Consider the following 14,093-nt stretch of genomic DNA (forward strand, 5'->3'; position numbering starts at 1 on the left):
TCATTAGTTGCTTTGCATGTGTGGGCTAGAAGCATGAATAGTGTGTGCTTGAGTATTGGAAACCAGTGGAGCATCCTCAAGTGTAGTGTGAAGTGAATCCAGCGTAGGATGCTTAAAGCAAGTTTACCTGATTCATTCTGGATAGTACATATTCTTTTCGCGAATTGCTTGTTGATTCCTGCATAGAGGGAGTTCCCATAATCCAGCCTCCAGGTTATGAGGTCTTGGGTGATGGTTTTTCTCATGTTGTTCGGTAGCCACGTGTAGTTCTTTCTCAGCATTCTCAAGGTGTGAAAACAGGACACAGTGACTGCGTTGACCTCAGCGCAAATGTTCAGTTTTTTCACAATGATGATCCATGGTTCCTTGCTTGTGGGCTGAAGCAGAAGTCTGTAGTCCATCAGGTGGGGTCCCACAGTAAGGCAACGTTTCTGAAGTAGTATCAATTGCGTGTCATCTGCTTAGAATAGGATGTTATTGTGGGCGCAGATGATGTCGGCCAATGGGGTTATGTAGACGATAAAAAAGGAGGGTTGATAGGGGAGCCTTTAGGCACTACTGAGATCAGTTCCCAGGCGTCTGAAGAGTAAGGTGCCAGTGTCACTATTTTGGTTCTCCCCAAGGAATAGATCCTTCAGAGAGTGGGCACTTGAATGCTAGTCTTGTGCAGCCCTCTAATTTTAATTGGATGGGAGACTGATTTGAAGGATGTCGCAAGAGGTCCTGTAGGATGTGGGCCATGGATCTCCTCCATCTAGGACCCTTCTAATGTTATCTGTTCCTTTGGATGAGGGCTATCTCTGTGCTGTGGCTAAAGCTTGACAGTGTGGTGTGTTGAGGAGTTGGTGGTTGGCGAGGTGTCTGTGGATGTTTTTTTCTAGGATCTTGACTGGGTATGGTAGGAGAGAGATAAGTTGGTAGTTAGCGAGTTTGATCTGGTCTGCTGAAGGCTTCTTTAATAAAAAGTTGACTGCCATATGTATCCAGGCTTCTGTAATTGTTGCGGTGTTGATGGAGGTGATGAGAATAGGTTTAAGGGCTGAGCTGATGGGAGTGGATCCTTTGTTGAGGGTTTGGTTGGGGCAGAGGTCTGACGGGACCCAAGAGTGGCTGGACTTCATGATAACAGCAGTTTCATCTTTGGTGATGGCATTCCATGTGGTCAGGGTGTGTTCCCCGTTCTTGTCTGTAGACTGGTCGCAAAGTTGCTAGGATCAGGATTAGGATGACGATTGAAGTTGTATTATATGGCTGTGATTTTTCTCCTGAAGAAGTCAGAGTGGTTGCTGCACAGATCTTATGATGGTGTGTGTTACAAATGGGTCATTAGTTGACCCTGACCAAGTACAGCCTAGCTGATAAGGGATGTTACGCCAAAGCCGGTCCCAGAATGCTTGTTTCCGGTCCAGGGAAGACTTCAGTCGGCAGTTCGGGCTGGACTGTTCCCATGAGAAACAGGGTCAAGAATGATTTGCATATGGCTGGGTCTGAACTGGGGTGGCAAAGTGAGCTAAATAACAATGATTGATTCAACCCAGATCTGTGACTGGGGGTAGGTGTCTGAAAAGTTTCAGTGTTCTGTCCATCATCTCGTTGTGCTTGCTGAAGTCTGTGATGGTCCTGAGACTTCCAACAGGAGGCAAGCACACCCAAGCCCTTGGAGAACCTTAGAAAAGCAAGATTCAAGAAAGCAAAGCCTAGTCCTTTCCCTGCCCATAAACAGAAGCAGCAACCAACTGCAGGCCAACCCAGCAAAGCAACACACAGCAAGTACTCCTCCTGACAGCTCTTCTTTTTGGCAGAGGCCTCAGTCCAGCAGTGTTCTAAAATGAGGGATTACAGATCCAATACTTATACCCCATTTGGGCTTTGAATTAGGCATACTTCAATGGAAAGTTTTTGTTGTCCACAAGATCCTGCCCTGCCCTGGCTCCAGACACGCTACAGGGGGACGGAGACAGCATTGTGAGAGGCCAGGCACAGCCCTAATCAGGTGTCAGTTGTAACTCCTTCCACCACTCTAGCTCAGGATGGCCCATCAGCCTGGTGATGGGTCATCAGGATGTGCAGGCTACACCTCAGTTCCCTTTGCATGACTGACTGGAGTGAATGCACAAACATCCCAGCTGTCAGTCTAAACAAGATATTGATTCCACAGGCAAGCAGAGGCATAGGACGGTAAAGCAAGAAAATGCCCACTTTCTGAAAGTGTCATTTCTTAAACATGCAATTTAAAAACCACCTTCCCTAAATATGTGGGGGGTTTTTAATTCGGAGGTCAGAGAGCCCAAACTCCAAATTTCTAGCTTTTCCCAATTGAAAGTCACAATTGTAAAATGTTACAAGGCAGCCCTAATGATACTCTATGGAAGAGCTAGCCGTTGCAATAGTTAAAAACGAAATATTGAAGTACTTCACATGTAAAACACACCAGTAAATGTCCTACCTTTCATAGATAATGCACCCTGTCCATGGGGGTACCTTGGGCCTACCTTAGGGGTGCGACATGTTGTAAAAGAGAAGGTTTGGGCCTGGCACGTGTGTGCACTTGCCAGGTCGACATGGCAGTTTAAAACTGTACTGGCAGACACTGCAATTGGAGGTCTGAGACAAGTTTACAGGACAACTCATGTGGGTGGCACAACCAGTGCTGCAAGCCCACTAGTAGCAATTGATTTACAGGACCTGGGAACACACAGTGCATTTCACTAGGAACTTACCGCAAATCAAATATGCCAATCATGGATAACCAAACATAATCACAATTTACACAGGGAGCACGTGCACTTTGGCACTGATCAGCAGTGGTAAAGTTCCCAGAATCCTATAGCCAACAAAACAGAGTCAGAAAAATAGTAGGCAGTCGTCTGTGGATAAAAATGCAGAAAGGGCCAGGTTCAACAGTATGATGTTGCTGGCGGTGGCTGCTGGTGAGGCGAAGCTTTTGAAAATTGTTAAGTTCTTTTTGCTGGTGACGGCACTGGTAATGAAGTGATGTGAAAGTGTCTTCCACTGGGCACAAATTTAGCAGCGTTAGCTTTTTTGCTCACATTAACTTCTAGCTAGTGGTAAACATGAGCACTAAATGAAGATGATTGAGAACTACAGGGACAAAACAGGAACCAACTATTTTTGAGTGTAACCTCCCCATACATTTCTTTTCTGGGTCATATGTGTAAACACGTTTTGACTAGAAGTCCCCATACCAGTCTTACACATCTCCTACCGCTCGTTCCATGACCTTAGCTGCTGTGTGCGATCCGTGATCATGTGTGAGACAGTCATAAACACTTCAATCAAGAAATGCTTCAAGACAGTCCTTAAAAACAAGTCATAACATAGTCAGGCGCATATCAAGATAACCCAGTTCCATGAAGAATGCCGGTCTGACAGCAATCAACCATTCCTGTTGTGAGGGTGTGGATCGACCTTTCCTGCAGAGAACAAATTACACCGAAACAGGTGTTAGACTCACATTTACGAGAGGTGGTGAAAGTGAGCACAAAATGCTAGCGATGTAAGAGAAATTGTGCAATTACCATTTTGCTGTATCTTCGCTTTGTTGTGAAAATGTATAAACCATGTGCAAAAACTCAATGCAATGCAGAAATGCGAGTTTTTGCAGCCAAGCCAAAATTAGCCCCCTGGAAGACCCTAGATGTTGCAGTAGTTAGCGAAATAGACCAACTCTCGTATAAATTATGAGTATTTTTCGGACTTCCCTTCATATGAATCGAGATAAATCGTGCCCCATCAGGCCGATGCCTACATCACTACTGTGCAGGGAGCCTTGATATACTATTATTAGAAGACTTAAATAAGATCCTGTGACTCCACAGTGACTATACAGAGTGTATACTGTATCTGTACTCTGAGGTATAAGTATAAGCTACAGGATCATGTGTCAGACAGCCACGGTTATATGCTCTTGAAGTATTCCGCCCCCCTGCCCGCCTCCCCCCGTCCTGCACCCCAGATTTCTGCAATGTCAACTTTAATATTGAGTAGGCTGTGATCATCCTTACGCCTTGTAGAAGAATATTTTGCCAGCTTGACTATGACCATTATCTTTTCAAGGATATTTTGAATTACTTATCCAGCGATGTCCTGAGCTTCTACATTTTACATACTAATGAGGTATTAACATTTTCAACTCAATAAACCTATATTTAATTTGCTCTTCTTATAACTAGTATCTACTTTATCATATATTTGCAGCACTTGAAAAGGAAGCTAAAAATGAGTATTGAGTTTGACAACCGTAGCACACATCCCTGTGCAACTCGACGCATGTAACAAGTCACAGTTGACATTCATCCATGAGGTGATCTAAACACTAACACAAATATGCACCATATATCACTACCACTGCATCACTGAAATCCTTTTTCCAATAATTAGACAACCACAAGATGTGCTTACATTACCAATTAGAGTGCTATATATTTCAATCATAGTATGTCCAGGGCTCATAAATCGAAGCTGACAAACTTCAGATTCATGTCGGCTTTCTGGTGTTACTTATTTAACAATGAGTGTAAACCGCTCACTCTGACACCTTCATTGTACACGGGTTGGTCAAGCTTCCTCCACATGTTGAGGCTGCTCTATACTTGGTCTTGGCTAACCTGAGACCAATCTATGCTTACAAATCACATAGAAGAGGGCTTGATAATTGCAGCAATTCTAGTTACTTTTCCCACATAAAAATACAAAGTACCAGAAATAAATTCAATTTACTAGGATACTTGTTAGTTTTAGAGCTGAATCAGTCATTTGAAGGTCTAAGATCACACACCGAAGGAGCACCACCAAAGGAATACAGACATGAGAAAGGCATTCCAAAACCAGCCCAAATCTGGACCGAACTGGACTATCTTTGCCTGCATCTAAACACTCCATCCACAGTGAAGTGTGACCATCTTCTGGGCAGATCCTCCCCAGTTGCTGTACTGGAGGTTAATGTGCGAAGACAGACATTTGATGCATGGTCAGTGTAATTGAGCTGGAAGGTATGACCTATTTCTACAGTGGTAGAAAAGTCTGGGGGTTACACCGGAATCTTTGGGACAGGCAATCTCGACATCCAATGCTGGCTTAGGACACCTCTTGCTTCATAGGATAGCATGTAATTTCCAGTGGCTAAGCATTTTTCCTTAAAGCCACTTTAGACTTCATGGCAGTGGGTTGCAGTTGCTTTCTTGTCTCAACATGCATGCCGTTTTCATGAGAAGCAAGTCATGGTTTACAGTAGAAATTATATTGGATAGATCAAAATCTCTATGAGCATTAGGATTCAGTAGACATCTGAAAGAAAGGATTGGTGATATCTTGAGGGTTCATGGTAAAAAAAAGCCATATCACATCAAAATCACCCTCTGTTTGGACCTATTCTATTACTTTATTTGGTTCTTCTCAAGATCTTCCTAATAGCACTACACATTGCAGATTTTGTGGAAAAATTGTATTAGATCTAGACAACCTTCAGCAACTTGTTGCTTAGTCTCCAGCAGACAAATGGTTCAATTCCAGTGGCTATGTTCTAATGCACAACCGTGTAATAAAAATATTATTAGGCTCCAGCATTTTAGAGCATACTCCCTCAGATGTTTATCCAACTTCGATCATTAGAAATAAAAGGATTGTGCGCCTTTGGGGTCTCTCGGCTAAAGGGTAACTATTGAGATCAACCAACTAAAGAAATGTTTAGGCTGATTGACCCCTTAGACCATTCCCAGTTACCAATTCTCTAAAAGCAGTACCTCACAACGCAGACAATGTACCATAATTTTCTGATCCTGTCTGCATCCCATCAAGCATTATGAAAATCTACTAACCCGCTTTTTTCATTACAATACTGGTTGTTTATTCGAAGAGCGATTAAAGGTTGTGTTTACTTTTAATTCATTTGTCTAGACAAGCAGTTCTTAACCTTTTGACTTTTGTGGAACCCCAGCCCCCACTGAATCCTTAACTGGAAGCTGTGGACCCCCACCTAGGCAGCTTCTGTGAATCATACCCCAAAATAATATGCAAAAATACAGAAACAAGTATAACACTGAAATTTTAATTTTAATAGAATGGTTGGAGCTTGTTGTAACTGAATTTACTTGTATTTCTAAAAGATGAAGCAATATAATAGACTCTAGAAGATCACTTTGCCTTTTTCGCTCCCAATGCATGCTCTCTCTTTGTCAGCACTTACCAGCTCCTCAATTGAGGCCATACTGTCCATTCTAGGTTCAGTTTGCTGCATTTGTACTGCTTATACTAATAAGGATTCCAACTTAATTTTTAGACTGTAATTTCAATTTCCATTCATATTCACAAAGCATTTTTAAATGTTCAATATTCAATCCTGCTTTTCTACGTGGGTATACTTATTAATCTGCTAATATTATTTAATTTTCTAAATATTCGATCCTGCTTTTCTACGTGGGTATACTTATTAATCTGCTAATATTATTTAATTTTCTAAATATTCGATTTCGCTCTGAGCAGGTGCTACGGACCCCAAGGGGTCTGCAGACCACAGGTTAACAACTGCTGGTCTAGACATCTATTATTTTATGTAGCCGTTTGAATTATGTTATTTGCTTAATGCTTTTTTGCTCTAGCAAGGCCTGTCTTTGCTAGGAGTTTAGGTGTCTGAGAATAAGGAAAAACATTATACAAACATACACAAGTGTGACAAGTCTGGAATCCAAAATAACTCGAGAAAAATGCAATACCAAGTTTTGAAAGTCCAAAGCATTATATCACAAAAGTAAAAATTAATCAAATCACAAACAGAAATACCATGAAAAGAAGGTTTTCTAAGATGGGAAATGTGGGGATACAGTAGTGAAAAGATAGAGGGCTGTTTGTTAAGGCCCTTCTCTAATCCCCTGGCCCTGGAGATGCAGAACTCCACACTTGGGAGTTTCATGAGGCAGCAATATATGGTATGTGTTCTTACTAACTTAATTCATCACTGCCAAATGAATCATTGTTATCAGTACACCTTCAGCAATATTCCCCATGAGCGTGCACATGCCATGTTATGGAGAGCAGAAAAACATGGTGTGTTAATGCAGGCCATGCAAGCACCACAAGGTAACTTATACACCCAGCATGTCTTACAAAACAATACCTGCTCGGGATCAGGTACAAACTGGTTGTTCTTTGTTGCAACCTTATGAGTGCTTAATTCACTAACATCAATGGGTACAGACTAACAAAAAGAGAAAGTGGAACACAAATAACATCAATTATCTTTAAAAATCTTAGTAACAGAGTAGTATGTTTAATATTAAAGTGTATAATTTACATAACTACTTCCCATTCTAGCCTGAATACAATCTATGCTTCAGGGACTGGGCCCGAATAACTAATACATTAGGTGCATGGCTCTGTTGAAAGTAGACTCATCTCCTTCAGACAAGCATAACAAAGTTGTCAATATGTGAAGATAGACTATGATGTTGTAAATTCAGTAGTGGATGCACTATTTTAAAGAACAAAACAGAAGTAGGTGTAAAGAATAAAATTGTCGAGCCACAGTGCAACACCCAATAAACAGAAGGTACACCTCTAACTGTATCTTCTCTGCAAGACAATATATAAGCATCTGAACAACAGAAAGCTATCTTTGCCAAGTGCAGAGCAACATGGGCTTGATTATGCACCGTTTCTTTTCAGGAACAACAGGCAATCATGCATGAAAGGTTGGCCGGGTAGAGCAGCAGCTGTACTAAGGTATGCTGAAAAGCCTCCAGAGATATACACCACACCAAAAGATGGTCTGCTTCGACAGAAGAAATGCAATCTTTGCATCGCATAGACACTGTAGCACCACTTATCTCTGTTTCTCAGTTAATTTCACTTGCTTCTTGTGAACAATTATAACTAATCAGTAATTCCAATACAACGTTATGTATTGCTATAAATTAATTTCAGAACACAAGTACAAATTGTATATGGATGGACACAGTGCGAGTATCCTTTCTACCTCTTAAACCATACTTATATTTTTACCTCACAGCATGAAGAAATGACTGCAGGAAGAGTAAGGCACCGCTATATCCAGGCTATTGAAACAATTCATTATTCATTTGATACATCAATGGTAATATGGGAAATACACAAACGTAGGCCAATCTGTGGTAAATTGCTGAGTTTTCCCTTTTGCAGCAGTTCACAATTAAATGTGTATAAACAAAATTGAATGATGTTCAATGTTTGTGCAGTTGCAATTTACACGAGTGATAAATTACATAAATAATCAAAGTTTTGGAAAAATCGCCCTTTCCTCCAATAGTCATTAAAACAGACTCGATGCTTCTGATGCAGAGAGTCAACATTCGTAGGCCACCTCCCCCACTTATCGTAATTTAGGAAAAGCAGACTATTAGTAATTTTTCAAGATGAGTGGGACAAACAGTTTGCTTTCCTATTGGAGCTTCATGTGAACCAAGTAGCAATATATCATCTATTATCATTGAGTTGTCTTTAGGATGAAGGAGGCTTTAGAAGAATTTATCATCCATTCCAGATCAAGGCAAGAGGTATTGTTTATTGGTTTTCATCTTTGAATTTACTGTTTTGATGATGCTAACAGGTTGAAGCCGAATTTGGACAAGCAGATGTCCAGAATCTCATTTCTCAATCAGTTGTTGGTCTGAACTCCTCAATATCTCTGACCATAGACAGTAGAATCAAAGACATCACCTCAATTATTTAGACACACACGTAAGCTATAAGTTGTTGCTATCACTACAAATCAACTGTGTGTTCGGAGTCATTTTTGGTTTTTATTCTCTGCGACAATAATGAAACTGAGTTAGCTGTGGTGGCAGACTTATGACTTGTACCAGCTTGCATTGTTTTTATGTTTCTAAGATGCTTTACAGGGAATCCAGGACAAGAGTCATTGATAGTGAAAATACAACTAGGAAACGTGATTCATAGTGGGAATTTCTCTCTAGATCATACCATACAAGAAGTCCTCAAGGTGCAGAAGATATTGGAATGCTCACCTACACCTGTTACAGGATTGAATGAAAACCTTCAACGGTGTAGCCACTTTAACTTTTATACGGAAATCTGCTGATGCATCTGACAGCATGAATAAGGTATCGTTACCTATTGTTAGATTCGGAAAGTACACTGATTGCAAACTTTTCTAAAGGAGCTTACATACAAAGGAAACAGAAAATACCCACGCAGGCCACCTACGAATCAAACCTTGGGATATCATGGGTCCATGAGACAACAACTGCACGTCATTGCTCTTTGGTGATAATCAGACCCTGCCCAGAAGAGGCAAAAGAACCAGTAGACCACCTTCCATTGTTCATGCATTAAGCAAGCAACAACTACTCGGAGTGAGGAGTCAAGGGACTGATTTAAACCAACTGTACAACATTTCTATAATTATTCTGATCGTATTTTTTAAACTGTTACAGTGACCTTTGTAAGGATTTAAGAATGTAATATACATTATTAACAATCTACAAAACCATGAACCAAACTCAGTGAGAGAAACAATCAAAGAAAGGGGAGTGAATAAGTGCTGCATGAGATTATAGGGAAAGTGAGGGGTTGAGAAAGAGCAGGAAGATGCTGAGGAGAGACATAGGGAACCCGAGGCAAGGAAAGTGAAGCTGAGAGAGAATATGTAATCATAAAAGGGAAGTGGAAAATGAGATAGCAAAAGTTGAGGAATATGAACCTAGGTAATGGGAAGGAGAGGGACGAGAGAGCAAAGGAGAATAAAAGGATGGGAACTGCATAGGGTGCTGTGCAAGTGAGGGGAGAGAAAGCGATAAAGGCGAGGGGTAGAAAATAAATGTGACTTGCAAGAAAAGGAAAGGGACTTAATGACCTTATGTGAATATATTACTTGTGCACATTTCACAGCCATAGGCATACATTGTGTTCATAGATATTCCCAGGTTATCAAAACTGGGTGATTATGCACAAAGTCCTTTAAGCTATGTAAACATGGTCACATAGTTCTTTTATGCATATTTTGTTTGACAAAACAAGCACACGAAGAAATACAGTGTAAGCTCTATTATAATTGACTACATTACCAGCATCAAACACTGAGTGTCTACCTGTTAATTACACTGCAGGAAAAACTTACGTAGAAAAATACTTTAAAATGTTTTTCCTAAAGTTTTTAGAATGTAGCTGCAACATTTCCAAAACGATATTGCTGGTAGAATTTAGTAGTGTGCTGAGGCAGGCAGTGCTGAAAAAGCAGTGGTTTGGAGGCCACACGTTTAAATCTCAGGAAGCAAACTCAGATTTCCATCCATCCAAAGATAGTAAATGGAATACCATACACTGGGTGATAGACACGCCTGTTATCTAATGGCAAGTGTGGTATAAAACTCTATATAAAAAATATCTGATTATTACAAATTCTTCCTTTGTCTAATGTTACTCTTCTTACAATGGCACCACCCGAAATGAGTACAGAGCAAGTTTGATATGAATACAAGTTAACAGCATGATACCTTTCCAGAAGGAAGAGAAGCACGGTTAGGTTCAGAGGCATTAGATGATGAGGATGGAGAAGCAGATGATTTAGGAGATGATGAAAGAGGAGGGTAATAGGAGGGTTTAAGTTGAAAATGTGACAGACCACGGGTAGGCAGTTTATTCTGTATAGAGCATAATGGGAGAAAAAATATCAGATTATGCAAAAATGGGAAAACAGGATTGAGGCAAAATAGTAAGAACATGCTCATTAACATTAGAAAAGTAACCAAATGATACACTCTCAAACGATTGGTTAGTAGACTTGTTCATGCAAAAAGAAGTAAGTTTACAAACATGTGGTGAAATTATTGGTATATTTCAAATTGAGTAGAGGTTTCAACATTCCCTTGAACATTTAGGCCTTGATTACCAGTGCCTTGGACTAGGTAGTGGTTTATACTACACCCCGTAAAACCTGCTACCCTGGGTGACATGTTACTGGGTGCTAAAATACATTATATTCTGAGGCTCAGAGTGAAAAATAAGACATAACATGCAGATTCAGAACTGAACATATTGAAATCCGTAGCCTTTGACCTTTTATGGCACAATTTATCCAGATATATTTTGCTAGGTTTAACCTGATTAAATCTTTTGGGCGAAAACAGGGTGCAAGAATCATGGCACAACCTAAAGACCGATCCATGTGCAAAGTCAGATTTACACAAGGATTCCAATTCTTCTCTCCTCTCATAATCAAGGCCTTAATCTGTATAAAAAAAATCAAAGCTTTCAATCCATAAATAAAAGCCATTGCCTAATATATGGTTTAAAGCACCCCTAGCTGTACATAACAAGGATATTGCAAATTCCTATATAGTTCTGTAACCATATATATGAACAAAGTCAAAGGTCGAGTTCCTTTATAAATTCATAGAACTTCAAGGTGATTAGAATACATGGGTATAAAATCACCCTTAGCAAAATTCACTTAAATCATTGGTGTCTTACTCTTTCAAATTCATTACAGACAAATAATAAAAACAGAATCTGTACTGCAAAATTAAACACTCCAAAGAGCCATTAGTCGTTTTTGCAAAATTATATTAGAGTCACTTTAATGATAGTCAGATTTAAAAAATGTGGTAGCTCAAAATCTGTAGGTGCATGCAGAGATGTTATCCTTCCTGGAATGACCTATTGCATAGATCAAATAAACATGTCATCACCACTATGGACCTTCAATAGTTTGTGTGTTTGTTGTTATTTATGTACTTGTATTAGTTGATGTTATTTACTGGTTTCACATATCACTTCACCTTTGCCCAAGCACTGTGCATAGCTCTTGTGTCGACGTAACCCACTACACACTGCATTTGACTGTGTGCACCATGGGTTGGCAGAGCAGCCTAAAGCCAGGCCATATGCCCAGAGTCCTAATAGGCTTTGGCCACGTACAAAAAGGATTAATAGATCTTATATGATTTATTTTTTTAGAAACAAGAGTATAGTAAACAGTTTGACAGGAACCTAAAAAGACGATAAATAGAAATGAAGTGCGATTTAGCGTGATAAAATTGTTTAAGGCTTTTCTGAATGTAAGGTGTGTATGTTTTTAAGATGCCCAAGAAGATTGTACAAGAGCTGAAGGCCACACAGAGAACGAGGATAGTGGCATAGTTTAAAACAAGAAACGCACATTTCCCACAGAAGTGTATTGTTTGAGCTGTTTTTTCTAGAGGAGACTTCCCAGCTTCAGAGAATATCATGAGCATTAGGAAAGCCAGTGGAGTTAAATTCTGGCTTGAGGGACATGGTCATATTTCCCCAAAAGATTTGCTTTCCAGACTGAAAGGGGTTGCATCCTGTGCAGCTTGTCAAATGATTTCCCAGGTAGGTCAAATAGATAAGAATACAACAGTCAATTCATTCAAAAGAATGCAGAGAATACATAAGCATGAGACCAATGTGACACGAATGGAGGCGTTTCCCCAGAAGTCTAAGGGCCCAATTCACAAAGGTCAATATAAATGTGCAGATTTACTCACATGTAGATCTACTACTACATATAGGTGTAATTTGCACGTTTTTTGCTATTCACATTTATATGTGGAAATTTACACTTAGTTGCAGACTTACATTTCCCTATCCCCTCCAATAAATGGGTGGTCTGCCCTGCAACATAATTTAAGAGGGTAGCATTACTAAAAGTAAGTTTTCACCTACTAGTGGAGATCTCTGCCATCAGGGTACTGATCCTCCTATGGGGAACGTATGGGAAAACTGTATAAAGTTTATTTTTATTAATAATATTTAAAGATATTTCAATGTGAAATATGAAATAAAATCATTTAGAAAAATGTATATTAACCTGGTACTAATACATGAGTTACAGCACATTAAGCTCTCAAATAAAATGTACATCACATTTTAATATAGTTAAATATTTTAATTTATAAATATAATTTTGTAATAAATTAATTACCCAACCTCATTAACATTTTATTTTGTTTAATTTCTAGTAAACTCAGTTAAAAGTTATGTTTTTGATTAAAATACTATTTTCGTTTTGTAGAAAAATGTTTCAAAGTATAAACAAACATTTATGTTTATTATAAATTTAGAAACAAATCAATAACTATCCATACTTTTGTAATCACTAAACCTATATATGTATATAATTTAAATGTTGAAATAATTAAGTCATGTGAAAGTGGCTTCTTAATTCCCTGACTCTAGTGATTTCTATGGAAGTGTATTGCAAGCTTGTCAGAGTATGTTTAAAACTGTTTTGACACTTTTAGGGTTGCAGTAACTTTAAAAGTCTATTTTGCGAATTGCAATGGTCTTATTCATTTGTGGATGTTAGGCTTGTATCAACATAATTCCCCTTTTCAACTTTTCATAAACCCCTACCATTTTTTATAAATATTCACAATTTTCCCACCACTCACCCAAGTCACTCACACATGTACTAGAAAGTAGTATGCTTATGTGTGTGGAGATCACCACCTACAGTGGTGGAAATATCCATGCAGAAAAGAGAGACAGATTTCCAGCCATATGTTTGTGAATCACATTTTGCAGTATTACTATAGTACTAGCTTCCGTACTGCAAAATACCATTTGTGAATCGGGCCCTACTTGAGCAGAAACATGCCGAGGAGACTGCATTTATCTTTAAGTTTTAAAAGAAAGGTCTTTCTCCAGAAACAACCATAAGTATTTAACGTTCATTGTCAGAGAGGGAGCCTCTCCCAAAATTGAGGGCCATACGCTAATTCTACTGCCATCACTCTGCCTTTATGGCTACCACCAAGACCTATGTGGCATTGAGGGACTTTGAGGAAATTCTGCAACATCCATGTCTGAACTCCAAACAAGCATTCAGCCACATTAGCTGTAGATTGTGGTGCTTTGAAGTTATGATCCACAATTAAGTGCATTTCTTCTTGTAGAAAACAACCATGCAGTCATAGGATCTAATTGTCTTGGTCAGGGCACACAAAAAGAGATTCAAAAACATGGTGAGAGTGAGGAGGTTTGCGGTACCTTACATTTCATGGCAGAACGGGTGGAATGACAAGGCGGTAGGGCGTTTTGGAGTCTGACCATTAAGAAAA

General features: G+C 39.4%; 1 protein-coding gene across 6 annotated transcripts in view; it reads right to left on the reverse strand.

The window, feature by feature from the left end:
• The window catches only part of MICAL2 (microtubule associated monooxygenase, calponin and LIM domain containing 2), a 1,053,240-nt gene that overhangs the window by 626,416 nt on the left and 412,731 nt on the right, over positions 1-14,093 (reverse strand). For 5 of the 6 annotated variants that reach the window (XM_078680923.1, XM_078680928.1, XM_078680927.1 and 2 more), the window contains exons 20-21: positions 10,506-10,652; positions 7,133-7,213 (exon numbers count right to left, since the gene is read on the reverse strand). The exons of the other annotated variant lie outside the window; for it this stretch is intronic. In XM_078680923.1, coding sequence (XP_078537049.1) covers positions 7,133-7,213; positions 10,506-10,652 — 228 coding nt within the window. The remainder of the gene's footprint in view (positions 1-7,132; positions 7,214-10,505; positions 10,653-14,093) is intronic. 6 annotated transcript variants of the gene reach the window in all.

Source organism: Lissotriton helveticus, chromosome 3_1, assembly GCF_964261635.1.
Source record: "Lissotriton helveticus chromosome 3_1, aLisHel1.1, whole genome shotgun sequence".
NCBI lineage: Eukaryota > Metazoa > Chordata > Amphibia > Caudata > Salamandridae > Lissotriton > Lissotriton helveticus.